General features: G+C 44.7%; 1 protein-coding gene across 7 annotated transcripts in view; it reads right to left on the bottom strand.

Moving 5' to 3' along the window:
• SLC12A8 (solute carrier family 12 member 8) overlaps nucleotides 1–27,946 on the bottom strand; it is a 132,218-nt gene that overhangs the window by 82,256 nt on the left and 22,016 nt on the right. For 4 of the 7 annotated variants that reach the window (XM_079922151.1, XM_079922147.1, XM_079922145.1 and 1 more), the window contains exons 4-5: nucleotides 25,454–25,645; nucleotides 15,804–16,035 (exon numbers count right to left, since the gene is read on the bottom strand). In XM_079922151.1, the coding sequence (XP_079778277.1) occupies nucleotides 15,804–16,035; nucleotides 25,454–25,645 (424 nt within the window). Of the gene's footprint in view, nucleotides 1–15,803; nucleotides 16,036–24,246; nucleotides 24,841–25,453; nucleotides 25,690–27,946 lie in introns of those variants that run through there. The other 3 variants (XM_079922149.1, XM_079922150.1, XM_079922148.1) reach the window with 3 other exon arrangements.

The following is a 27,946-nucleotide window of genomic DNA, read 5'->3' as shown; positions in this document are numbered from 1 at the left end:
CATCTGGACACACATACTCAGGGGATATGTGTAATATGAAGCACATGTGCTTTTCTCAAAAACAAAAATAAAAAAAGGTTTTAAGGGACACAGAGCTCTTATTACCGGAGGCTGTGGTGTCCTTCTAGCAGGCAGGCAGGCATTCCCAGACAGAACTAACCCTGCTGACCCGCTGCAGGTGAGACCTGCACTTTGATTTTACCAGTGATTCATCCACACATTTTTGTCAAGTATTTAATGTCTACCTAAGTAAGCATCTCTACTCACTGCAAACAAAAGTCCAGGAGGAAAACTTTCAAAGCCACAGTTTCTTCTCGGCTGCAACCCTTCCTTCCTTCCTCCTTCCCAAGACCGTCTGACTGAACTTGAACCTGACCCTGCCCTGGGCTGGGCACTCCACACAGGCATTGTGGTTCCTCCCGCCAGCTGCAGCCTGTGCAGACAGAATACCTGAGAACCACGGCCAAAACAGGAAGGCCGGCGCCTCTCTGAAGGGAGGCCTGGGGAGTATCCGTCTCCCAGGCGACTGCAGATAAGAGATGAAGGGGCCGGACTTTCCACACCTCCAGTTACGTTCCAGAGCCTTCCCTTGCCCAGTCAGCCCATCTGATTCATTTTTCATTCATTCACCCAACACACGTATTGAGCACCACTGGTGTAAAGCCCTGAGCCGGGGCATGGGCACAAAGCAGGTTAAGAGGAACCTCTATCTCAGGGGCCCTAGTGTTGTGACAGCCACTTGGGGGTGCCCCTGGCACCTTGCATGCCTCGGGGGCCTCCAGGGAAGCCTCTGCAATCCCAGTGCAGATCCCACCAGCAGGGTCCCTGAGACAATGTCATGACAAGCAAAGCAAACAGAGGGCTTGAGTAGGGGAGTGGGCAGACGATCACCCTGCCCAGCCCCCTCTCCCAGGTTTCACCTTTTTCCCTTAGCACAAGCTGGGGCTTCCAGATGCAGGTCCACTTTCCGGTCCCAAGAACATGTCCTGTCACAGAAGACTGGCAGGCTGCCCGTGGTGAATAAATTTTTCAAGACTAAATCATCAACACTGCCCAATTCTGGATCCTCCAAAAGCCTGCTCATTACCAGTCTGCAACAGGAGTGTCATTAACTAGACAGTAACTAACTTCTATCCATGATGGCAAAATCTGTGTTTTACAGAGAGAGATTAGGGCAGTAATAAGGACCCCAGGCTGGGCCAGAAAGTCCCATACTGTAGCTCATACCAAGGATCCAGCCATGGATAGAGGTAGAGGGAAGGAAGGAAGGGGATCAGAGGAGGAAATGAGAAAATGAGGGAGGAAAAAAAAGGAGTCAGAAAGGTACGGTGAGTAAGAAAAAGAAGAGAGCAGGAGCAATCTAAAGGGCTTAAAACGCCACTTGCTGCTTCCCATCCCTCTATGGCCGCAAATTCCAGGAGACAGTCTGATGCCCCCACCAGGAGCCCTGTGGTCCTCGTACATTTCTGAACTAACACAACTTCCCAAGGAGTCACCTAAGAAAGTGGCGGAAATTCCCGCCCATGCTAGGGTCAGGTCATCTGAGGCCGACAATGTGGAGGGCAGAGGGCTGAGCGTCCGGGCTCCCAGACGAGCCTCAGGCCATGCTCTCCAGGGAGAGGGGCGGTGCCTGAGGATCAGAGGTGAGCGTCCTGCCTTGAAATCCGTGCTGGTCAGCTAGCTCCTGCTGCCTCTGTCCCTGGTGGCATGTGGGAACCACGTTTTAGCCACTGCAGTACCTAGTTCCAGCTCCTGAACTCGCCTCACAGTCCTCTACCTCCACAGTCTCCTGCTTCCCCGGCAAGCTCTGAGCCCCCATAGTTCTTTTTTTAATTAATCAATTAATTAATTAATTAATTAATTTATGGCTGCGTTGTGTCTTCGTTGCTGCATGCGGGCTTTCTCTAGCTGCCAGCGAGCAGGGGCTACTCTTCGTTGTGGTGCGCGGGCTTCTCACTGTGGTGGCTTTTCTTGTTGTGGAGCATGGGCTCTAGGTGCACAGGCTTCAGTAGTTGTGGCTCACAGGCTCTAGAGCGCAGGCTCAGTAGTTGTGGCACACGGGCTTAGTTGCTCCGCGGCATGTGGGATCTTCCCGGACCAGGGCTCGAACCCGTGTCCCCTGCATTGGCAGGTGGATTCTTAACCGCTGCGCCGCCAGGGAAGCCCTGAGTCCTCATAGTTCTGAGCAGGCAGGAGAGGGCCCACAGAGGTTGACAGGGTGTCAGACCCCCTTGAACTGCAGGAGAAGGGGAGCAGTAGAGAATTCTTGGTGGAGGAGAACAATTCCACCACCTTCCTCCGAGGGTATGCCCAGAGCCAGGAAGTAACTGGAAGCACCATGGAATAGCACTTTGGAGCCCAGAGTTCTGGGTTCATAGTTTAGCTGAGCCACTGACTTTGCAATCTCAGGAAAGTCGCATAACCTCTCAGGACTTCAACTTCCTTGTCTGTAAAATGGGGATAACCATCTCACCCACAGTACTAGGCTGTTTCAAGAATAAAATAGAATAGTTTGTGTGAAGCATCTGACACAGAGCTGGCGCTCATTACATCCATGCACACAAAGAAGCAGGTTCTGCCACATGTATGGCCCTTGGCTGACTGCTGGTCAAGTGAGAAACAAAGAGGAAAGAGGAGAAGGCCCTCGCCTTCAGGGGCTAAGAGTGAGTACTTCAGTCGGGTCTCCAGGACTCTGCCAGCCTGAGCAGTGAGGTGCTTGGCCCATCCTGTTTGGTTTTTACTCCACTGAGCCTGAGTCAAAGAGGCCTACGTGACCAGGGCTCTTAACCTTGGCTGCACATGGAATTATCGAGAACACTTGAAAGATACAGACCAAGAGGCCCCGCCCCAGTGATGCTGATCCACTTGGTCTGGCGTGAGGCCTGGGATTCTTTGTTTCCCTGAGGCTTCCCTGGCGCTTCTAATGTGCAGGCAGGGTCGAGAACCTCAGGGACAGAGGCCGGGGCCCTCATTTAAAGAGCTCATCAGCAGGGCTGAGAAGACATTGTTCCCTCTCTGCTGGACCAGGAAAGGGGCTGGGTACCAAGGCCTGGGTTCTTGGAAATTACTTCACCTCTCGGGGCCGCTGTTCCTGCATCTGAGATGGAGAAAATAAGCCTGCCCAGCCTCCCTCACAGGGTCACCTGTGAGGGTTACACGAGATGGTGTGTATAAGGCACCACCTCATAAGTAAAATGCAGACGCCAGGACTCCACAAACCATTCTGCATGAAGGAGTCCAGGTTTCCTCCTAGTCCCTCTGTGGGCGGAGAGGAAAGGCTGAGGGAGCTGCCCTGGGACAAGGCTCCCCAGACCTCAGAGGCCAGAAAACAAACAGCCAGAATCACGACTCCACACAGAGGCCATCCTGGGCACTGCAGGGCCCCTCCAGGCAGGCCTTCCTCAGCGGTGCCTGGAAAACCCTTCCCAGCAAAGCCACGCAGCCCTGCAGAGATGCCGTCGCACATGGAGGGAGAGAAGCCCACAAGGAAGGCTCGGGAAGCTGCCCAGGCGGGAGGATGATGTTACAGGGTCATGGTGGCAGCTGGGCCACTGTCTTCATCTCAGAAGGAGAATGGGGCCCCAGGAAAGGGGGCCCCTGGGCAGATGTTCCAGAGTGAGGGTGTCTGCAGACGAGCCATCTTCATATGCTGGGGCAGAAGAGGCTGCAGTGTGGCATCACCATCTTGCACTCAGTGTGCTCATTCCTGCACAAATATTTACTCAGCGTCTGCTAAATGCCAGGCACTGTGCTTCCCAGGAAGGTCCCACGTCTCTTCTCAGTGGCCACAAGTGCAAGCCGACAGCGAGTTCCAGAGAACAGCCAAAGCATTTATGTGTTCATTACACCCTGAGTGGAACAGGGAACAGTCACCTGAAGAGTTTCTGGGGTGTATTCTTGCGTAAAGAACACACATTTTGGGCTTGCTTGGTGGCGCAGTGGTTAAGAATCCGCCTGCAAATGCAGGGGATATGGGTTCGGGCCCTGGTCCGGGAAGATCCCACATGCCGTGGAGCAACTAAGCCCGTGCGCCACAACTACTGAGCCTGTGCTCTAGAGTCCGTGAGCCACAACTACTGAGCCCACGTGCTGCAAATACTGAAGACCGCGTGCCTAGAGCTCGCGCTCCGCAACAAGAGAAGCCACCGCAATGAGAAGCCCGCGCACAACGAAGAGTAGCCCCCGCTCGCCACAATTAGAGAAAGCCCATGTGCAGCAATGAAGACCCAATGCAGCCAAAAATTTTAAAAAAGAAAAAGAAAAAATAGATACACCCCAAGTCCCTTAGCTTGGCAGACAAGGCCTTCCGTGAGCTGGTTCTGCCTCTCCTCACACCCTGAGCGCTCTCACTGTTTAATAACATATAACTCTCTTGGGTCTTTTTATAAGCTGCCCTTCTTGCAAGATGTGCTTCCTTCTCTTCTTCTGCTGGCTAAATCCTGTCTCTCCTCAACACTCAGCTCGGAGGGAATCTCCTTTCCTGACTCTCAGGCTGGGTTGAGAGCCTCACCCCACCCCCAGAAGCTCCCAGGTTCCCTGTGTAAACCCCTGTCATATTACTTGCCACTGCTCAGTAACGGTTTACTTGTCTGAGTCTCCCATGACACTGTGAGCAATTAAACTAAATGAAATGACACATGTCATAACATGGATAAATCTCAAAAACATGTTGGCTGAGAAAAGCAAACTACAAGATAATTCATGCATCTACCATTCAAATATTTATCAAATGAAAGGATCCATGCAGTATGATTAAATGTATACAACAAACACTGAACAATAGTAGAAATCAACTGTCTACATACGGTGGAAAAATTAAAACGTACAGCCAGGACATACATCAGCTTCAAGATAGTGGTCGCCTGGGGAGAAGAGGGAGTGGTTAAAAGTGCAGCTTAAACTATGTCTGTAATGCTTCATTTATTTTTATTTTTAATAGAGATCTGAAGCAAAACTGGCAAAATATTATCCATGAAGTTTGGGGTGTGGATAGATAAGTATCTGTTATATTATTTCCTGTAGAGCTGAAGTACTTCATCAGTATATTTAAAAAATTTTAATGAGGAACCAGAGTCTCAAATGCCCTCATGAACATCCCGGGAGGTCTGAGCAGACTGCTGCAGCCTCTTACCTCAACTGAACTCCCCGGGCCTGGCCGCCGCACTGAGCTGGGCAGGAAGGTAACCTGGAGATGTAAACATTACTTTTATCCTCATTTTCACCGATGAGAAAACCGAGGCTTAGAACATCTGACATTGCTCAGGCCACACAGAGGCTCCTAGATTTTAGACCGTGTCATCTGCTTGTACCTTCTCCCCTACTATTTCATCCAAGAGCAAGAACTTAGGTTAAATAGAGCGTGGTAAAGAAAATTCCAGAAATAGAAACAGAGGTGCATTCATATGTATTTATAAACCAGTGAGTAGACATATTCTGGGGAAGAAGAGGGTTCAGAGAGGTGCCAAGCTGGAGATACAACCAAGTAAGTAATTTAGCACTTACTGAATGAAATAATGAAGCTTACTGAATGAAACCCAAACGGGTTTGGGTTTTGTCCTATAGTCCATAGAAAACTACTGGAGATGTTTAAGCCGGGGAGCAACATAAGCAAAGCACTGTTTTAGGAAAAGTAATCTGGCTTCAGTACATAGGAGATGTTGGTTGCCTATAGGAGATGGTGGGAAGGTTCTGGAGGGATCAAGTTAGATTTGCAAATCATCTAAGTGGCCCACGTAAGAAATGATATCTGCTGATCTAAGGTGAGAGCTGTGGGATTGAAAAAGATAGGAGGATTAAACCTAGACAGAGAAATAAAAGTTAACACCAAGCTTTCCAGGCTTGGGGAAATTCAGAAGATAAGCTAATTATTTGCTTATTGTTTTTTGTGGGGGGAGAGGGTGAGGAGGAGACAATAAATAAAGGGAAGAGAAAGAAATTGAGTAGTTCAGTCTTGCTTGTCTCTAATTCAAGGTGACGTTCAGACATCCAGGTAGTGATCCACTAGGAGCTGGTGCTACGGGAGCTGAGTTCAAGGAAGCTGGAGAAGCAGGTGAGAGCCACCTGAGCGTCAGTGATGGCGGAAGGCTCTCTGAAGGAGAGAGCACAGAGAGAAATACTGACGGCAGAAGACTGACCCTGGGCCCCCTGCCCACATCAGGGGACAGGAAGACTAAAAGGAGAGCCAAGACAGTGCTGTGTCCTAGAAGAAATAGGAAGACTGAAGGTCTGTGTCTCCCCACCTCCAAATTCACATGTTGAAACCTAACCCTCAATGTGATGGCATTAGGAGGCGAGGCCTCTGGGAGGTGATTAGTTCACGAAGGTGGAATCCTCATGAATGGGATCAATGCCCTTATAAAAGAGACCCCAAAGGGCTTCCTCACCCTTCCTCCATGCGAGGACACAGTGAGAAGACAGCTGTCTACGAAGCAGGAAGCACGCCTGCACCACACATCAAATCTGCCGGTGCCTTGGACTTCCAGCTCTGAAACTGTGAGAAATAAATACCTGGTATTTATAAACCACCCAGTCTACGGTACTTTGTTACAGCAGCCTGAATAGACTGAGACAGCTGTCAATGGTGCGAAAGGGGTCAAGAATAAGAAAGAGTAAAGGTTCTGGATTTGGGAAATTTCACAGACAGCAGAGTCAGGCATGTTGGACCCACTCCTTTTATAGCTCCTGAGCTGTGGCCCTGGCCTTCTTACAAGCAAGCACAAGCCCCCTCCCTCACCAGGCAGAACCAGCTCCCACCTGCCGGCTCAGCACGAGGGAAGCCGTGCTGGCCACGGCTGTGCACTGCCCAGCAAGCCACCCCAGTGGAGGTGGCCAAGGCAGACCGGCGTGTACAACATGGGCGTGGGAGTGGAGGGTACTGAAGAGCTGGGCCAGGCCGCAGTCTTCCTAGAGAGCCAAAAAGTGAGGCTTGGAGATGCACCATTTCATTTTTAAATGTAGAACAAAGAATTAAAATGTGCCACATGTCACTTTATTTTCTAAAACGTATTTTCTCCCTATCGGCCTGACTTCTCCAGCAATAAAATCGTTTTGGCATGACACTCATCTCACATAAATGAAAATATAATCCAAGAAAACGGTATTGTAGGAACTTTAAGCCAAGCAAATGCTTGACAGTACCTTGTTTAAATTAAGTCGTCCTGCTGTTTAGCTTTTTACAGTAATGCAGCTCTGTGTCTCCACAGAGCCTTGTGCAATGATGCATGTTTTGGAAGAAACAGGCGAGGAGGTGGGAAAGGAAGAGGCCCCGAGCTGCCTGCCTGCAGGCTAAGGAGTCAGGAGGTGAGGAAATGGAGGTGATGAGAATATCCACTCTCAGGGGAAGCTTGGAGATGATATAAGAGATATGACACAGAGGCTTGAGATGTAGGGATGAGATACGGCACAGTGGTTTGAGTGGAGGGGAGGACGTGCCAGGTGAAAAACACCACACTAAAGGCAAGTGTGCATCCTGCACATGAGGCCCCCAGCACTGTCCCCCACCTCCACCCTGCTCTCAGGACTGTGGCAGCCAGGCGTGCCCCTGGCAGGAGACTGGAGAACTTTCTGGAGAATATGAACTGCACCAGAGGAAAGACCTACAGAAACTGACACTTGGGAGACTTCTGATGAAAGAGTCCACTTTGCCACAGCATCACCCCACAGTGATGCCCTCCTGCCAACCGCCACCCACTCTGCACGTAGACTTCGAATCAGCCTCTCAGGGCCTCTTCCTTAAAAATGAAGGAACGACCAAGGACTATAAGAGAGCTCTGGAGAAAGCTTGCAGCAATTAACTCAGAAAACAAAACAGGATCTAACAGAAACAAAGAAGCCTGGAAAAAAACAGGTGATATAGAGGGGAGAACAAAATTTCAAAAGAAAATAAAACCCCTATAATTTATAGGTTGAAAGAGTCAAAAGGAGATATTATAACCATAAAACAAGAACAGGATATGATTTTAAAATTAACAGAGAACAACAAAGAGCTCATGGAAATTAAGGATAGCCAAAACCAAAAATTCAGTTAAAAGGTTGTAAGTAAAGGTGAGGAACTCTCCCATAAAGTAGGGTGGAAAAAAAGGAATAAACTATAGAAGAAAGATTAGAAATATAATGATAACAGAAGGTTCAAACCATGCGCTCCAATATCTATCCAACGAGCCAGAATTCAAGAAAATTTTAAAAAACAAAGCCAGAGAAAACAAAGAAGAAACTGTCGCAGAAATCACTGAAAATTCCAAATGGAAAGTGCTTGGTCCAATTAATAAAAAATTTCATTATGCAATTTTAAATCTCAGGGTAAAGGGAAGATCTTAAGCGCTTTGAGGAGAAGAAACAGGTTACCTACCAAGAGGAGAAATCAGAATGGCACTAAACTCCTAGATGCTGCTGAATGGTAGAAGGTAGAGCAACAGTGACTTCAAAATTCATGATTCATGTTTATTTCCCCACAGCAAGCAATCCTCTGGCAATTCAGCGTGGTCTCCCACAATTCAACTTAATTCGACACTATCTACCTGGAGACAGCATCAGATCCCACAACTGAGGGCTCCATCCTACAAGACTGTCCCCTCCCCTTCAGATGGCACTCGCAAGTCCAGGCTGTCTGTCACCTGTGCTTCTGACCACAGGCTATTGGAGGTTTCAAAGATCCCTTCCCTGGGTTCAGTTAGTTTGCTAGAGTGGCTCACAGAACTCAGAGAAACATGTTTCTTAGTAGATCACCGGTTTACTACAAAGGGATATAACTCAAGAACAGTCAGATGGAAGAGACGCACAGGGCAAGGTACGGGGCTTCCGTGCTCTCTCTGAAAGCCACTGTCTCCTCATCTCCATGTGTTTGCCAACCCAGAAGCTCTTCACACCCAGTCCTTTAAGGTTTTTACGGAGGCTTCGCTACACAGGCACGACTGATTAGATCACTGGTCACTGGCGTTTGAACTCAATCTCCAACCACTCTTCTCTCCCCTGAGGTGGGGGAGGGGGGGTATGAAAGTTCCAACCCCCAGATCACAAGGTTGGCTCCACTGGCAACCAGCCCCCATCCTGAGATGCTTTCCAAAAGTCACCTCATTAACATAAAAAAAGATACCTTACAGTTCTCATCACTGGAAATTCTAAGGTTTTTAGGAGCTCTATGCCAGGAACGGATGAAGACCAAATACATACATATCTTATTATAAATCACAATATTACATAAGGGAAAATGATTTTCAGCCTACATTTTTATATCTCCTACCAATAACATGTGAAAGTGGAAAAGTGACATATTCCGTTGTAGACAGAAGAGGATGATCTGGGATCCAGACAACAGGGACCAACACCAGGGAGCAGGGAAGGCAAGTACCAGTATAACAGCTGTGATCAGGCCCGAGACTGTCCATCCAGGAGAAGGACAATGAGGAGGGAGTCGCCAAGAGAAAACATAACATAGGGAGCACTGAGGAAAATGCCTATAAGTATTTGAAAGCTCTACAGAGAATTTTTTAGAATGGCGATAATCACCTAGAAAAGAAAGCAAATGAAAAAATGGAATGTAGTGGGTTGACTGGTGGACCCCCAAAAGATATGCCCACGTCCTAATGCTGGGAACCTGTGAATGTGACCTTATATGGAAAGAAAAAAAGGTCTATGCAGATATAATTAAGGCTCTTGAGATGAGATTATCCTGGATTATCCAAGTTGGACCCATTTCCAGTGACAAGTTTTCCTTATTAAGATACATACAGAGGAGAGATAAGAGGAGGAGAAGGCCACGTGAAGACAGAGGCAGAGACTGGAGTGAGGCAGCCACAAGCCAAGGAACTCCTGGAGCCATCAGAAGCTAGAAGAGACAAGGAAGCATTCTCCACAGGCTTTGAAGGGAGTGCGGCCCTGCCAACACCTTGATTTCAGACTCTGAGCCTCCAAAACTGTGAGGGAATAAATTTCTATTGTTTTAAGTCACTAAGTTTGTGGTAATTTGTTAAAGCAGCTTTATGAAACTAATACACGGAGTAAATTTAATTTTAGGAAAAGCTGAAAAATATACAAAAAGAAAGCAATCAGAGTACACGATATGACTCAAAAATTAGTATTTTTACTAGCCGTATTACTTTACTACATATAAAAATTAATTTTAAAAGAACAAATGACATGTTAGGAAAATTTTTTCAACATATATAACAAACATTGTCTAGACTGATATAAAGCCAAACAAATATCTGTTTTATGTTAAATTAATTGCTAAGGTAGAAGAGCTATAAATCATTAAAAAGTAAGAAAACCTAAAGGAAAAATAGGGAAAGAGTACAGACAATTCAAAGAAAAATAAATACAAGTGGCAATAAAAATATGAATAATATTACCCTCATTAATGATTTAAGAAAAGCAAAGTTTTAAGAAGATCACCATTTGTGCCCATCACATGGCAGACATTGAAAAGATTGAACATATCCAATACTGTCAAGGGTTTGGGGAATCAATAACTCTTAACATACGGTTACTGGGAGTTCAGAGTGGAAAAATATTATTTCAAGGCCATTTGGTAGAACCCAAAAAAATTTTAAATGTGCTTGATCGATGTCCTATGAGTTCTACTGATAAGCCTTGATCCTCCAGAAACAGTCCTTCAAATTTTGCACAAGGATATTCATGTCAGCAACTTGTAACAACAACACACTGGAAAAACCTAAGTATCCATCAATAAATTAATGTTTTATACGGAATATGGAAGACTAGGCAGGTGTTAAAAAAAAATGAGGGAATCCTAAATGTACTGACATTGCAGGGTGTCCAGGATACGTTATTGGTTGGGAGAGAAGGAGCAGCAAGACAATGTAGAATTACATTTTTACAAAGAACTATGTTTATACGTTTATGTATGTGCACATGTGCGTATGTGCTTGTACATGTATAGAAAATAGACTGGAAGGATGTTCCCCAATCTCCCTCTGGGGATGGCAGTGCGGAAATGGAGTAAGGGGAAAGAGCTTTCACTTTTTGCTTTATATTTCAAATTTAAAAAAATTTTTTACAACATAAAAACATTAATGTTGTCTTTGAAATAAAAGAAAAACTAAAATTTGACAAGTGTATTTAATTTGTTTTCTGATTTTAAAATTAACTGTTGTGGTTTTGAAATGTGTCTGCAAATTCTTTGATACTTCTCCATTCAAAAGGTGGAAACTAAATCCCCTCTCTTTGAATGAGGGCCTAAGTAACTCATTTCTAACAAATAGCTTGTGGTAAAAGCGCTGCTATGTGATTTCTGAGGCTAGATCATAAAAAGGATAACGCATTCTCTCTCTCTCTCTCTCTCTCTCTCTCTCTCTCTCACTCTCACTCTCTCATTTGTTCTTGAGGAATCCAGTCACCCCATGACTTGAGGACACTTAAGCAGCTCTCTGGAAAGGACCACATGGAGAGGAACTGAAGCCTCCTGCCAACAACCAATAAAACTTGCCAGTCAGATCCACCAGCTCCAGTTAAGCCTTCATATGTCCACAGCCCCTGAACCTCATGAGAAACCCTGAGCCAGAACCATTGACCAAGCTATACCCAAATTCCTGGCCCACAGAAAAGGCAAGAAATAATAAGTGTTTATTGTTGTTCTGTGCCACTAAATTTGGGGGTAATCTGTTCAAAAGCAATAGCAATGAATACCTACCAATCTCCCTCTGGAGAGTAGAAGTGGGGAAATGGAGGGTTTGTTTTTTTTTCACTTCCTACATTTTTACTTTATACATTTAAGATTGTTTGGATCTTTAAAGTCATTTATATTTAAGGAAAGGGAAAGGAATAAAGTTAGACTTAAAAGTATTTCAAAAACTTTTTTTTCCTGACCTTAAAAATAACACTAGTGAAAAAGGACAAAGTTGGAGGACTGACACTACCCACCTCTAAGACTCACTATAAAGCTATAATAATCATAAAAGAGTGGTACTGGAGAATAGATAAATAGAGCAATAAAACAGAACAAAGAGCCCAGAAATAGACTCACACAAATACAGGTAACTGATCTTTGACAAAGGAGCAAAGGCAATTCAATGAAAACAGGATAGTCTTTTTAACAAACGGTGCTGGAACGACTGAACGTCCACATGCCAAAAAAAAAAAAAAAAAAAAAAAAATCTAGATATTCACCGTATATTTTCCACAAAAATTAACTCAAAATGGATCATAGACCTAAATGTAAAACACAAAATTATAAGCCTTCTAGAAGATAACATAGAAGAAAATCTAGGTGATTTGGGGTTTAGTAGTGAGTTTTTAGGTACACCAGCAAGAGCATAATCCAAGAAAGAAAAAAACTGGTGTTAGACTTCATTACAATTAGAAACTTCTGCTCTGCAAAAGGCTCTGCTAAAAGAATGAAAAGACAAGCCACAGACTGTGAAAAATATTTGTAAAACATATATCTGATAAAGGGCTTATATCCAAAATATAAAGACTTCTTAAAACTCAACAATAAGAGGACAACCCAATTAAAAAATGGGACCTCACCCAAAATGATATACAGATGTCAAATAAGCATATGAAAACATGCTCAATATCATATATCCTAGGGAATTACAAATTAAAGTAACAATGAGATATCACTATGCCCCTATCAGAACGGCTAAGATCCAAGAAACTGACACCACCAAATGCTGACGAGGATGTGGAGCAACAGGAACTCTCATTTGTTGCTAATGGGAATGCAAAACGGTACAGCTACTTTGGAAGACAGTTTGGCAGTTTCTTACAAAGGCAAATATAGTCTTATCATACGATCTAGCAACCATGCTCCTAGGTATTTATTCAAATGGGCTTAAAAGTTACATCTTCATTAAAAACCTGCATACAAATGTTTATAGAAGTCTTATTCATAATTGCCAAAAGCTGGAAGCAACAAAAGTGTCCTTCAATAGGTGAATGGACCAAAAACAAAAAACAAACTGTAGTACACCTACACAATGGAATATTACTCAGTAACAGAAAGATATGAGTTACCAAGTCGCGCACACACACACACACACACACACAAAAACAAAACAAAAGACATGGAGAAACCTTGACTGCATAATGCTTAGTGAAAAAGAGCCAGGCTGAAAAGGCTCTATGCTGTATGATTTCAACTATATGACGTTCTGGGAAAGGCAAAATTATAGAGGCAATAAAAAGATCAGTGGTTGCCAGGAGTTCGGGGCTAGGGGTAGGGGACGGGGGTGAAATATATGGAGCCCAGGAATTTTTAAGGCATTAAAACTATTCTGTATGATACCGTAACGATGGATACATATCATTATATATTTGTCAAAACCCATAGAATTATACAACACAAAGGATGAATCCTCATCTAAGCCATGAATTTTAGTTAATAATAATGTGTTACTATTGGTTCACCAATTATAACAAATGTATCACACTGATGCAAGGTTTGATAGGGGAAATGGGTAGGGAAAGGAGAGAGAAAGGATATGGGGACTTCTGTACTCTGTGCTAATTTTCTATAAACCCAAAACTGTTCTAAAAACTGAAGTCTATTATTATTTTTTTAAATAGCACTAACTAATTGAAGGAAAAGTAGAAACAAGGTAATACAGTCACCCATACTCTCAGCAGAAAGATGACCACTGTTAACACTTGGGCTTAGTTCCTTCCAGTCTCTCTTCCAGTTTTTTTTTTCAAATGTCTACATGTATGTCATTTTCTAAAAGAGTTGAAATAATTCTGCTAAACCCATTCTGAAGGTTTATGGTCTAGTTTCAGTTTGGATTTTTAACTGCAAAGAAAGCAGCCCATATAAAACACCAGTGATACCAAAAACAGATTCTAGAGGGGCCAGTTACTATGGGAATAATTGAAAATAAATTTCATTTCTCACTACACCCTGGTAATGTACTGACCAGAAGGAAAGAGAAATATTTGGAGTAAGTCAGAAGAGCAGCCAAGAAAACTTCTAATCAAGAAGGCAAATACGACAGCCCACGGAGGTTTCCAAGAAGCTGGTAGCATCACCGTGCAATTTAACTACTTATGCTCTTGCAGCAACCATGTCAGCAGGCGGAAAGGACCCAGGCATGAAGTCTGGAGTGCTCTCTCGCTCTCGCTCTCTCTCGCTCTCTCTCTCTCTCTCTCTCTCTCTCTCTCTCCCCTTCACTGATAGTTTGATGGCCAAACAGCCAGCAGGTTTCTCTCAGGATGTGGGCTGTCTCTGCAGCGTGGTGCAAAGCCAGGAAAAAAATCACTCCTTCCCCCCAGTGGAGATGCTCCAAATGTTCAGCAAGCTGCAAGGCTCAGGCTGGACACTGCACTGGCCCTTAGCACTGGAGTGGGCCCTGGGGGCTCCCCGATGTACAGGGGTTAACATTTTAGATGTTAGATCATGGGGCAGTCTGGAGGTTCTGGGGGATGGACCACGATGCCAGAGGGTAGGGGGCACGCAGGGAGCTCAGATGAGTGACCTTTCCGGCAGAAGAATCTTAATAGATGAAAAAGCAATAAAGCCAGATGAGGGTGTACCAACTGAACTGTCACCTTCCCGCAACCAACACTTTTATGAAAGACGAGACTGTTTAGAACACACCCCAGGGGCAGCCTTGAAGGGGCAAAGAAGAGCCGCTATCATAGAAAGACAGTGGTATTGTTCCCACCTCAGGAAAGAGCTCAGCTTTATAGTCAAACAGATCCAGTTTCACACGCAGATCTGCCATGCGTTACTACAAATTATATAATCCCTGCTTTCCTCATCTGTTAAGTGGGTATAACTGTTCCTCCCCCATGAGGTTATGACAATGAGATAAGCCCTGTGAGGTGCTATAGCCAAAATGCCTGGCCCAGAAGTGCTCATCCAATACAGCGGCCGTCGCCGCCACCACCACCATTAGAGGTGGCTGGTCTGTGCTCTTGATCTCTTTCCTTTTTCTTTGTTGACACAGCTGGTGGCCCCAGCTCCCTTTCTCTGTCCATATTCCAATGTAGATGCCTAGTCACTATTGCCATAAAAAGACAAAGTACCCGAAGTGTGAAATATCAGGCAGTTATCTTTTTCCTACAGCATCCCAGGAATAGTTCCGTACTCTGGAGAAAAACAACGACTTTTGATGCCAAACCACCCCAAATCACAAAGCTACAAAATTATGGACACTTTGGGTAATAGCGTCTCAGTCAAAGCCTAGGATTTAGGATTAGAGTTGCCATGTATCCTCAAGGCTGCAGAAAATCCAGGGTTGGAGTAAACAGTGATTGATTGATTATCAATATATGACACCATTTCCAAATGGTACAAAAGAATACCCTGCTGTTTATTTCCTTTCTTTAAGCTTAGTTAATAGATTCATATTTTTGTTCTGAAAAAACTTAATATTGAAAACTATAGACAATCAAACACATATCTGTCCCGCTCTCCCAGAAATGACAATTGTTAACATTTGTTATGTTTGCAACAAGTCTTTTTTTAAAAAGAAATAAAATTAAAATCTATTTCCTTCCCTACTCCCAAATTTATTTCTTGCTTATAATCACTTTCATGAATTGATCTTTGTCAAATCCAGTTCTACTTAATTCTGGTCTTTATCTAAATTTTCTTTTTTTTTTTTTTTTTTAACGGCAAGTAAATAAAAAGAAACATGGGCAATGTGCCCGGTGAAGATGTCTATGTGAGGAGGGGCTTTCTGGCCTCTGAAACTGCACCATGACACACCCCTCAGCTGCTCGGGAACAGCACACACTCACTGCAGGTAAAGGCTATTGGGGGTCGTCTTGCAAACCCAGACCTACAAACATCTAGAAAGCAGTGCAGACCCCCCATAAGGCCATCTGCTGAACTCCAAAAGGCTTACCTGGGTCCAGGTGTGTGAAAGAGCCCACCACAAAGTCCAGCGTGGACACGGCCAGCAGGAGCAGCAGCAGCAGCTGGAGGCGGATTATCCATTTGACACCCGCTAGATTGATCCCCAGCAAGGCCAGAAGCACCGCAACTGAAATTCCTCGCACGGCCCAGAGATTCCTGAGGCTCAGCAGATCGGAGATGGATTCAGCGAAGCCAGTGATATACATGGCACCTGCAACACACTGACAGGCAATTCGAGGTAGGAAGAGTCAGCAAGAGAAAAAAGCAGCAGGGCTGCCCGGCACCGAGGACCCTGCTCACCTTCGGAATTCAACACCCAGGAACCATCATGGGGGTTAAATGAGCCCTTCCTGCTCAGGAGTCCTGCCTGGGGCCCTCTTTCTTCTCGTCTACATCTCTCCCACCATCCAGAGGGGAGAATGATTGTCGGTGGTAACTAAGATGAAAAGGTTGTGGAAGGAAGAAGATGGGATTCTGGGCCAAAGAGACCTATAGAGGCCCCTGTGAAGAATTAAATAGAGAACAGGAGCACAAGGGGGAGTCCCATTTCAAAGCCTTAGAAGGGCACTGAAGCAAACCTCAGTTTTTTCTCTATTTCTTTGCATGTCACTATTATTATTTTTTGTGTGTGTGTGTGGTATGTGGGCCTCTCACTGTTGTGGCCTCTCCCTCTGCGGAGCACAGGCTCCGGACGCGCAGGCTCAGCGGCCATGGCTCACGGGCCCAGCCGCTCCGCTGCATGCGGGATCTTCCTGGACCGGGGCACGAACCCGTGTCCCCTGCATCGGCAGGCGGACTCTCAACCACTGCGCCACCAGGGAAGCCCTATTTTTTAAATTACCTAAAACTCAGAAATAAGAAAAAAAAAAAAAGTGGGCAGCACGTCCTTCCAATGTCATATGGAACAAAGGCTACCCAAGGACTATCTAAGTGAATGTACTTAGTTCTACTCACTGTTAAATGTATCAAATGTCCCAGACTTAGTGAAGTTACATGTTAACTTATGGATTTTTTTCTTCCTGCAGAGATGTACAGAACTCCTGCCTGGTGGAACAGACAACACAAAAGATTAGGGTTTGTGGTCCTGTAAGACATTAACCGGTTTTGTAGCTAACCTAGCAATCTTATCCTTATATTTATTTATGAAATTGCTGAACTAGGAATTTATGGATTTGATCTGTATCCGTCGAGGGTCCATACCTCACTTCTCAACCTTAACATCTTACTGGCTCCTCCACTAATTAATGAGCTAAATAAACCCTTTGGCACATGTTTATTTTATATTTGCCTGAGAGTCATGATGCTACCTCTTAAAAAACCTGAAACATAATTTCAAATAAGTATTTGAAAATAACACCAGCCTCATTTTCCATAGTTCCTCAGCCCCCTTCTCTTATCGGGTTGGTCCCTTTACCCTCCCCCAGGGCCAGCAGGGCACTCTCATCACTGTCGCTCTGCACTTGTTGCTCTCTCAGGAAACAAACTCTAGTCAAACCACAGTCAAGTTCCTCCTTTTCCATGAAGCCTTTCCTCATCCCCTGTTTTTGAATAAATACTACGCTTACTGATGGTACCTTGCAATTAATTATCTGGCTCTGTATTCTATTATTATTTCATGCATATAAGTTTGTTCCCCCCACACACACCAAGAACGCAAACATCTTTAAAAAAATTTTATGCTGATTGCGCCTTCTAAAATCCCCTGCATTTGCTAACTACGTTGCAAACAATCTATAAATACTTCATGATATGTTGACTGTATGAAAAATGCTCCGGGAAGCAGACACCATTAAGTTCTAGTCCGTTAATATAAAGACAAGAAGGCTTATACAATTTCTGTGTTTGAGGGGAGCTCACCAAGGAGGCTCCATTCGTCACTGAGATCGGCTCACTTTGCAGCTATAGACATAACATCATTGTCGGTATTCCCCAAATTTAGAGTAGGCATTTCTGTCTGTATTTGGGTGAGGGGGGGAAGCCCAATAAATGTAGGGGAGGGCTTCCCTGGTGGCGCAGTGGTTGAGGGTCCGCCTGCCGAGGCAGGGGACACGGGTTCGTGCCCCGGTCCGGGAGGATCCCACCTTCCGCGGAACAGCTGGGCCCGTGAGCCATGGCCGCTGAGCCTGCGCGTCCGGAGCCTGTGCTCCGCAACGGGAGAGGCCACAACGGTGAGAGGCCTGCGTACCGCAAAAAAATAAAAAATAAAAAAATGTAGTACTGATTATCGTTTGTACAGGCATCACTTTCCCAGGTGTCTGAGGTCTCTCACATGCAGAGGGTGATGCCAGAACTTGAATATGACTGTTTGCACCTGGAGCTTCCAAACCGATTACTGAAGTAACCCCAGTAGCGCCCCTCTCTCAGGTTTGTACCTAAAATCACTTTTTAGCCCAAAGATGCCAGTAACAAAAAAAAGGAAAAGCTCTGGAGGATATGTGACAAGAGCACAGTGGTCAGAAGCATAGCCTATGAAACCAAACTACCTAAGGCCAAATGCTGTGGCTCCCAGCCTTAGCTGTGTGACTTGGGAAAATGTTTCAACCTCTCTGTGGCTCATGTCTGCCTCTGTGAAACACAGATAATAATAGCACTTACTTCAAAAGGTTGTTGTGAGGAATAGAGAGCCCAGAAATAAACCCACACACCTACATTCAATTAACCTTCAACAAAGGAGGCAAAAATTTACAAGGGGAAAAAGGACACTCTCTTCAGCAAGTGGTGTTGGGAAAGATGGACAGCCGCATGTAAATCAATGAAGTTAGAACCCCTCTTACCTTACACAAAAATAAACTCAAAATGGCTTAAAGACTTAAACATAAGACATGATACCATAAGACTCCTAGAAGAGATCATAGATGAAACGTTCTCTGACATAAATCATACAAATGTTTTCTTAGGTCAGTATCCCAAGGCAACAGAAATAAAAACAAAAATAAACAAACAGGACCTAATCAAACTTACAAGCTTTTGCACAGCGAAGGAAACTATAAGCAAAATGAAAAGACAACCTACAGAATGGGAAAAAATATTTGCAAACAATGCGACCAACAAGGGCTTAATTTCCAAAATATACAAACAGCTCATACAACTCAACAACAAAAAAAACAAACAATGCAATCGAAAAATGGGCAGAAGACCTAAACAGACATTTCTCCAAAAAAGATATACAAATAGCCAATAAGCACATGAAAAGATGCTCAAATCACTAATTATTAGAGAAATGCAAACCAAAACTACAATGAAGTACCACCTCACAATGGTCAGAATGGTCTTCATTAAAAACTCTACAAATAACATATGCTAGAGAGGATGTGGAGAAAAGGGAAACCTCCTACACTTCGTGGGAATATAAGTTGATGTAGCCACTATGGAAAACACTATGGAGGTTCCTCAGAAAACTAAAAACAGAATTACCATATGATCCAGCAATCCCACTCCTGGGCATATACCCAGACAAAACTCTAATGCAAAAAGATATATGCACCCCTATGTTCACAGCAGCACTATTCACAATAGCCAAGACATGGAAACAACCTAAATGTCCATCAACACATGAATGGATAAAGAAGATGTGGTACATATATACAATGGAATACTACTCAGCCATAAAAAAGAATGAAATAATGCCATTTGCAGCAACATGGATGGACTTAGAGGTTACCATACTAAGAGAAGTAAGTCAGAAAGAGAAAGACAAATAATATCACTTATATGTGCAATCTCAAATATGACACAAATGAATCTATCTATGAAATAGAAACAGACTCACAGACATAGAGAACAGACTTGTGGTTGCCAAGGGGGAGGTGATTGAGGGAGGGATGGAGTGGGAGGCTAGGGTTAGCAGATGTAAGCTATAATATACAGAATGGATAAAGGTCCTACTGTATAGCACAAAGAACTAAACTCAATATCCTATGATAAACCATAATGGAAAAGAATATTAAAAAAAGAAGAATGGATGTGTATATGTGTGTATACACACACACACACACACACACAACTGAATCATTTGGCTGTACAGCACAAATTAACACACTATTGTAAATCAACTATACTTCAATTTAAAAAAAAGATAATTTAAATAGCAACAAAAAGAAGAAGAAGAAACCACCTTTAAAAAAAAAAGGTTAGGGCTTCCCTGGTGGCGCAGTGGTTGAGAGTCCGCCTGCCGATGCAGGGGACACGGGTTCGTGCCCCAGTCTGGGAAGATCCCACATGCCGCGGAGCGGCTGGACCCGTGAGCCATGGCCGCTGGGCCTGCACGTCCGGAGCCTGTGCTCCGCAACGGGAGAGGCCACGACAGTGAGAGGCCCACGTACCGCAAAAAAAAAAAAAAAAAAAAAAAAGGTTATTGTGAGGATTAAATGAGATAATTCGTGTAAAGTCCTAGAACAATACCTGGCTCATAGTTAGAGTTGGAGAAATAATAGCTATTGGCATTATCATTATTACTTTATTATTAGCTACTGATGTAAAGGAAACAGTAGTTAGCCATGAATTTCATAAAAATACTTTGTTAATGCTAAATAAATGATGGTAATGTCACTGGAAATTTGCAACGTAAGTTGTAAGTCAGGATTCTTGAAACTGAAGAGACTTACTTTTAAGGGAAAGCTATAACAGCCCAAAATTAAACCACCTTTTCAAAATCTAAGGATTTGGGGGTAAGAGGTAAGGGTAATTATGGAATGTAGGTAAGTAAAAGTATCATAGAGATTTTATATTTGGTATGTGGAGGAGCTAACAAGTAATGTTTTTGTTTGGGAAGTATAGAAAAAGTATAATTATAGCTTCTAAAAGTAGATAATAACTACCCACAGAATGAAAAGCATAGTATCAATAGAACTTCCAAATCAACGAGGGGGAAAATACAACAGAAATGAATTTGAGCCACATTGGCAAAATATGGAGAAATTTTTAAAATTTCAAATTATCTAGAAAGTAATAAAAAGGACTGATTCTAAAACTTGGGAAGCACATTAATCCTGCATTCAGAAGGGGAAAAAAGTATAATTCTAAATGTTTATATTAGTTTTAAAATGCAGAAAAATACATGAACAAAGTATTAACTTAAGTGACTTTAAAAATCATTATAAATAAAAAGACAGTAGGAAGAAGTATTTAATAAAAGGATATATGAAATTAATGAAATGAAAGAAAAATATGAAAGGATATAAAGAACAAAAGCTGATTTTTTTTTTGAGATCAATAAAATACATAAACACCTGGCAACCTGATTAAGAGGAAAAGAGAAAGAGCAAAATTACAGACTTTTAGAAATGAGAAAAGGAATAAAACTACTCTTACATAAGAGAGTAAAAAAATGAATAGAGAAAGAATGTGTCACGAATTAACGTACATCTATATTATACAATACTAAGCAACTACTTTAAGCATGGATTCAAAGCATTGACCTAGAAGGTCTATGACTTACTGTTCAGTGACAAATAAAAGTCATGGAATAGAGTATGAAATTTGTCCCCATTTTTTTTAAAAACAAGCAAGCACTTCACGGGGCTTCCCTGGTGGCGCAGTGGTTGAGAGTCCGCCTGCCGATGCAAGGGACACGGGTTCGTGCCCCGGTCCGGGAGGATCCCGCATGCCGCGGAGCGGCTGGGCCCGTGAGCTATGGTCGCTGAGCCTGCGCGTCCGGAGCCTGTGCTCCGCAACGGGAGAGGCCACAACAGTGAGAGGCCCGTGTACCGCAAAAAAAAAAAAAAAAAAAAAAAAAAAGCAAGCAAGCACTTCAAAAATCCATAAATTCATGTAGATGAGCACAGGGAAAGGTGCTGAAGAGGATGCTAGGTGTTCACACTGGTTACTGCAGGAGGGGAGGGAAATTACGTTTTCTTTAAATTATCTCTGATATGCTGCTAACTGGCTACAATGAACATCATTTTGTAATTGTAAAGCAATTTTATAAAGGGAAATAAAAACAAACATATTGAGAGTATTATTCTGTTTATGCAAAAACTGTATCTGGGCACAGAGAGCACAGTGCATCTAGGATGCAAGGCTCCCCAACAGCCGGCTCTCAGTCAGTGAGCTCGGGCCTGGCCCGGGCTCCGGCCTGCCCTCGGGAGAGGTGTGGACAACAGCGGCTGCCAGCCCTTCCCCAGAGCAATCCAACCACCCCAGACATGGTCTCCCTTCCAACCATGAAGCTCCTCTTCATTGGAAAACATCCCTTTCGATTTGTTTAATGCATAAACCTCCCCAGAATTTATTATATTAAAAAAATTTTTTTATCTGCTCTTAAAGTTTATAATCACAGGCATTCGTTTTTCTCTTTCGTCCTCTACAGAGAACTTCTAACCCTCTGCCACAGGAAGCAGGGGGTGTCACCCGCTATATTTTCAGGGTGTAACGCCTCCCTTCCAGGGCCTCTGTTTTTAAAAAATTGCATTTTCACAATCATAGGCAATTTTCTTTCCATCTTTGGGTACCTACCTAGAAAGCCAGAGTTGTCCCTCCACACCCCTTCCCTTCTCACACGAAATCCCTAGTTTAAAGTTTGAATTGGTTGGCTGTATGTCCTACATATGTGTTCCCTCCCACAATGCAAACCCCAGGTCCCTGAAAGTTTTCCAGTCCTCCACTGTTTTTACAGAGTCTAGCGAAGAGCAGGTAAGCCATGAATAAATGCTTTTAGACAGGACAGTGCAAGCTGAAGCTGGATATTCTGGTGTCCAGGGTTAGCAGCCCCAAAGAAGTGCTCAGGTGAGTGGGGCAGGGAGTGAGGAGAGACCCCAGTTCATCGCCTCCTCCACTGGCCCAGGGGTCTGACCCCACACTACAGGCCCCACATCAACGTCTCAGAGAGATGAATGGGGAAGGGTTTGGGAGGATACAAGGAAATGGAAAGATTTTGTAAGCTTTAAAAATCATTATTTTAGGGCTTCCCTGGTGGCGCAGTGGTTGAGAGTCCGCCTGCCGATGCAGGGGACACGGGTTCGTGCCCGGTCTGGGAGGATCCCACATGCCGCGGAGCGGCTGGGCCCGTGAGCCATGGCCGCTGGGCCTGCGCGTCCGGAGCCTGTGCTCCGCAACGGGAGAGGCCACAGCGGTGAAAGGCCTGCGTACCGTGGAAAGGAAAAGAAAAATCATTATTTTAAGCGTCTGTATCTCCTAAACGTTGATGCTCTGGGGCAAGGGCCGGCAAACTTCGGCCCTCTGACCAAATCCTGCTGCCGCCTGCTTTGGGCATAAGTTTGACTGGCACACAGCCATGCCCGCTTCAAACTGTCTATGGCTGCTTTCACACTTACACAGCAGAGTTGAGTCACTGTGACAGAGACCTATGACACCCTCACAAAAAACTAAAACATTTACTCTCTAGCCCTCTATAGAAGAAGTTTGCTGACCCTGCTCCGGGGCACAACAGGCCATCTCCTCTGGCAATTACTAAAGACACATGAGTGCATGCATGCCCTGGGATGAGGGAATTAGGGGTAATAAGAAACAGGAATAAGGACCCTCAGAAAACCCAACCACATCCTGGAAGAAAAAGATCTCAAATCAATGACATAACCTTCCACCTTAAGGAACTGGAAAAAGAAGAGTGAACTAAACCCACAGCAAGCAGAAGGAAGGAAATAATAGAGATTGGAGCAGAAATAAATGAAATAGAGGTCAGAAAAAGAATAGAGAAAAGCAACAAAACCAAAAATTGCTTCTTTGCAGACAAACCTTGAACTAAACTGAGTAAGAAAAAAAGAGAGAAGACTCGAATGATTAAAATCAGGAATGAAAGGGAGGCCATTGCTACCAATCTTACAAAAACAAAAAAAAAAGATTATAAGGGAATCTATGAATGATTATATGCCAAAACCTTAGATAACCCAGATAAAATGGACAAACTGCTAGAAAGACACAACCTACCAAAACTCAAGAAGAAACAGAAAATCGGAATACGCCTATATAAGTAAAGAGACTGAATTAGTAATCAAAAGACTTCCTGCAAAGAAAAGCCCAGGACCATATGGTTTCACCACCAAACTCTACCAAACGTTTAAAGAAGAATTAACACCAATCCTTCACAAACTCTTCCCAAAAATAGAAGAGGAGGGAACACCTCCCAACTCATTCTGTGAGGCCAGCATGAACATGACACCAAAACTAGACAAAGATATCACAAGAAAGCTACAGACCAACATCCCTCATAATATATAGGCAAAAATCCTCAACAAAATACTAGCCAACTGAATCTAGCAACATATAGCCACACCCTGATTAGGAAGCCCACCCAGCTCAGCTGCGGAAGCAGCAGAGGCATGGAGAGGACCCTGACCAGAGGGGCACCAATGTTTCTGGCTTTTCTTAGTAAGAAGTTTTTTGATTGCTAATTCAATCTCTTTCCTTATGTAGGTGCATTCTGATTTTCTGTTTCTTCTTGAGTTTTGGTAGCTTGTGTCTTTCTTTGTGAGTACCTTTCCTCCAAGTCACCTCACATACAGGAGGCTTCCTCTCTCTGGGAGGTGGGGAGGCCCAAACCTCAGCGCTGGTCCCCTGTCTGTGGTATCTGCTTCAAGAGTGGAGCTTTTTGTCTACCCAGAGAGCAGGGAAAGTGAGGACTGCTGTTTGTCCATCTTGCAGACTGCTTGGCTATAAAATAGCAGAGAAGCAAAAAAAAAAAAAAAAAAAAAAAAAAAAATCGATATACAAATCCCCAGGGTAATAAAGTAAACTGACAGTTTATTACTCACTTCCAAACTCCCATGCTTAAAGATCTTTCTCCATAAAGGCAAGTTGTTTTTAAGAGTGCACTGACCATGTGTCTGCCTTCCACACATCTCCCCTACACACACACACACACACACACACACACACACACAGCTTTGTGCTGTTGGAGAATCAGATGTATTTTTGCTACAATACCCTGCCCCTGCTGCTTTAAAAATAAAAGAAACAGACCGACACTTTCTTTGAGGAGACTCTTGTACTCTTACTCAGACAGATTCTTTTAACTGTTTTTTCAGCCACCCACCACCCTTTGCACCATCATTAAAGCCTTTTTCAGTCCAAGAAGTGCTTACAAAGAGCTGCTTCTTAAGGTCCGCATTTGCTTCCTCAGCATTAGGTCACCGTCCCTGTGTTTTAGCTAAACACGCTTCAGTACTTCTCCCTACTCAGTGGTTTTCTGAGGGCCTCCATCCACATTAGTATTCTCCTTCTCAGACACAGCATCCACACAGGGGCTTTCAGCCTCCCTGTTCAGGCCATCAAGCTATCAATGCGCCTAGAGCTCCGGTTCATTTGAGAACAGCCTGCTTCTAAGGAAGTCCTTGGCACAGGCAAAATGTCCCCTTTTCAGTGTAAAAGTGCCCCCGGGACCGGGCCACCCAGCTGCCACCCCGGCTCCGGCCACTGCTGTGCACTCCCCTCCCTAGAACAGTCTGTAAGGATGGTCCCAGCCCAGACCCAGCTCCCTGGTGGAAGCAGGACTCCAGAGGCAAAGGGGGTGGAAAGGACGGAGCCCTGGACTGAGGGTCAGGGCCCTGGACTATGAGCTTGTTTCCACTATGAGCTCCCCGCAACTGCCCACTTGCCTGTCACCAGGTCAGAGGGGAACGTGGATGAGAAGAAGGTGGCAGAAAGCAAGGCAAGGTAAGCGATTCCATTGGCCAGTGGCCTCACCTGTCCAAGCACGTACAGCAGCCCGATGGCGCCTCCGGTCTGCCCGCCGAGGACCGCCGCGATCATGGAGTAGACGCCGCCGGTGCCCACGTCGCAGTGCTCCCCAACCCCGATGCCGGACAGCACTGTGACCAGGGCCACCAGGGCGACGAAGGACACCAGAAACACACCCACGAGCACTCCCGTGTTTCCCTGCGGCGGAAGAGCAAGGAGCCAGGTCAGGGTTAGGGCACGGAGGGAGCACTGCCCACCGCTCCCACGCCCCCGGGGGTGGGCCCGCTGGAAAAGGACCAAGGGCCACAGGAGTAAGGCCTGGAAGGGATTCCAGATGAATGTAGTGTCCCTGCAGCAAACTCTTAAGAGACTTCCCAGCGCCGACAATGTCAAGTCGAAGCCATGCCATACCCTCTTGAAGCCCCTCCTGGTCTCTCCCCTCTCCACCTCCCCAGGCCCCCTCATCCCTCTGCCGACAGCCCTCCCCCAGACGCACGCGGCGCCCCAGCGCGAAGTCACGTGCCCCCTTGCCCCCCCACACACACACCCATGCGGATCCCCTGCCTGGAATGCCTTTCTGCCCGTTCCTCTTCCTTGGCAGGTTCACTCCAACGCATCCCTCAAGACAGGGGTTAGAGTTTCCTCCTGCAGGAAGCCGTCCCGGGGAGCCTTCCTCTGGCTCCAGTAGTACCCAGGACTCAGTGCTTATCACAGCACTTATCACACTGAGTCTTGTTCCAAAGCCCGTCTTTACCTCTGGGCTGCCAAGAGAGCAGGATTAGGTTTGGGGTTTTTTCCCTTGCTTTCCCCATTTCTCTTTCATTTGTGTGCACAGCACTCTTGCCGCCCATACTGCATCTACTCTCTTCTCGCACTTCTGACATTTAAAAATGCTTATCACCTGCAAGTTATTTGAACGTTTAGAAGTTCACTGCATTGAAAAATTGGTTTATTTATATGAAAAACCTTTTATAAATGAGCAGAGAAGCATGGGGAGGGGGGAGAAAAAGAGGTAAATATTTTATTTCTATTTTGACATCTATTGATATTTAGATGGAGGTTGGAGAATGAAGTGGGATTATTGTATTTGTTAAGCTGTTGGATTTTCAGCTGAGAGTAATGCCATACCAAGAAAATTATGATTCTGTTGATAGAGAAGGGGAAAAACTGGATCTAAAGTTCGCCACGGTAGACTATATGGTACCTAAAGAATTAGGTTATATTCAGTTATGCTTTATTCAGTTACTTATTTTGCTGTTTTTATATTTTTAATGAACTTATATAATTACTATTTTCTTCCTTTGTTCGTGCTTTTAGATTGTCTACATGGGATAATTTTTAAAAGTCTGTACCAGTCTTTAAGTTTTCATACCAAAATTGCCACTTTAACGTTTTCTAAATTATAAATATGCTGCCAAATTATTCTTTAGAATTAATATTTTCTATTTAAAAATGACTTGGGCATGACCTCTACTTATTTTAATTTTATGTTATCCTCTAGAAGCTCTACCTTATTTTTGGCATTTCACATTTACCTTTCTTTCCATGTTCAAATATGATTTTTCAGGTAAAACTAATGTCAATTGAAAAGGAGAGATCATTTTAGGACAAAAGGATGTATTTGTGTGATAGCAGCCTCAAAGATGGTCCCAGGGGTCCCCACCTCCTGGCATTCGTGCCCTTGTGTGATCTGCTCCCCTTGAGCGGGGGCTGGATGGAGTGACTCACTTTTAATGAGCAGAGCCCCGCAGAAGTGATGGGATGTCACTTTTGAGATGAGCGTATGAGAAGACCGTGGCTTTCGTCTTGGGCACTTGCTCCCTCCCTCTCTCTTAGGTTGCTGGCCCTGAGGGAAGCCAGCTGCAGTTACTGAGGCAACCCTATGAAGAGGCCCACGTGACAAAGCCTGACAACAACCTCACAAGTGATCCTGGAAACAGACCCTCTGCCAGTGGAGCCTTCCGATGAGAGTGCAGCCCTGACTGACAGCTTGGCTGCAACCCCATGAGAAACCCTGAGCCAGAGGCACCCAGCTAAGTTGCTCCTGGATCCCTGAACCACAGTAATGACAAAATAACACATATTTGTTGCTTTAAGCCGCTAAGTGTTGGGATAATTTGTTGTGCAGCAATAAATAATTAACACAACTTGTACTTCACTTTGGGGATGGGACTGACACTTCTGGATAGCCATTTCTCAAAAAAGTCACCCAGCGAGAGGGTTAAGAGGAGGCCCTAAGATTTAAGAATAGAAATAGAGAGAGCTTACCCCTCTCTCCTTCCACCGTTCCATAAGCAGCCCCCTGCGTGAGGCAGAGCCCAGGGGCCCAGGCTGTCAGTGCCAGGCCTTCCTCTGCCACAGCAGTCAGGTTGCTGGGCCTCCCCTGGACACAGGCTGGAGAGGTGCTGGGCAGTGGGGAGGCGTCCGGGAAGGGGAAAAATCGGAGGTTGATCCCAGAAGCCTGAGAATGGCATCTGAGCTGGAGGATTTGTGTTTTTG

The sequence above is a fragment of the Stenella coeruleoalba genome, assembly GCF_951394435.1.
Source record: "Stenella coeruleoalba genome assembly, chromosome: 5".
NCBI classification, from domain to species: domain Eukaryota; kingdom Metazoa; phylum Chordata; class Mammalia; order Artiodactyla; family Delphinidae; genus Stenella; species Stenella coeruleoalba.
The sequence above is the reverse complement of the archived record's forward strand: the minus strand, read 5'-3'. Positions and strand labels throughout refer to the sequence as shown.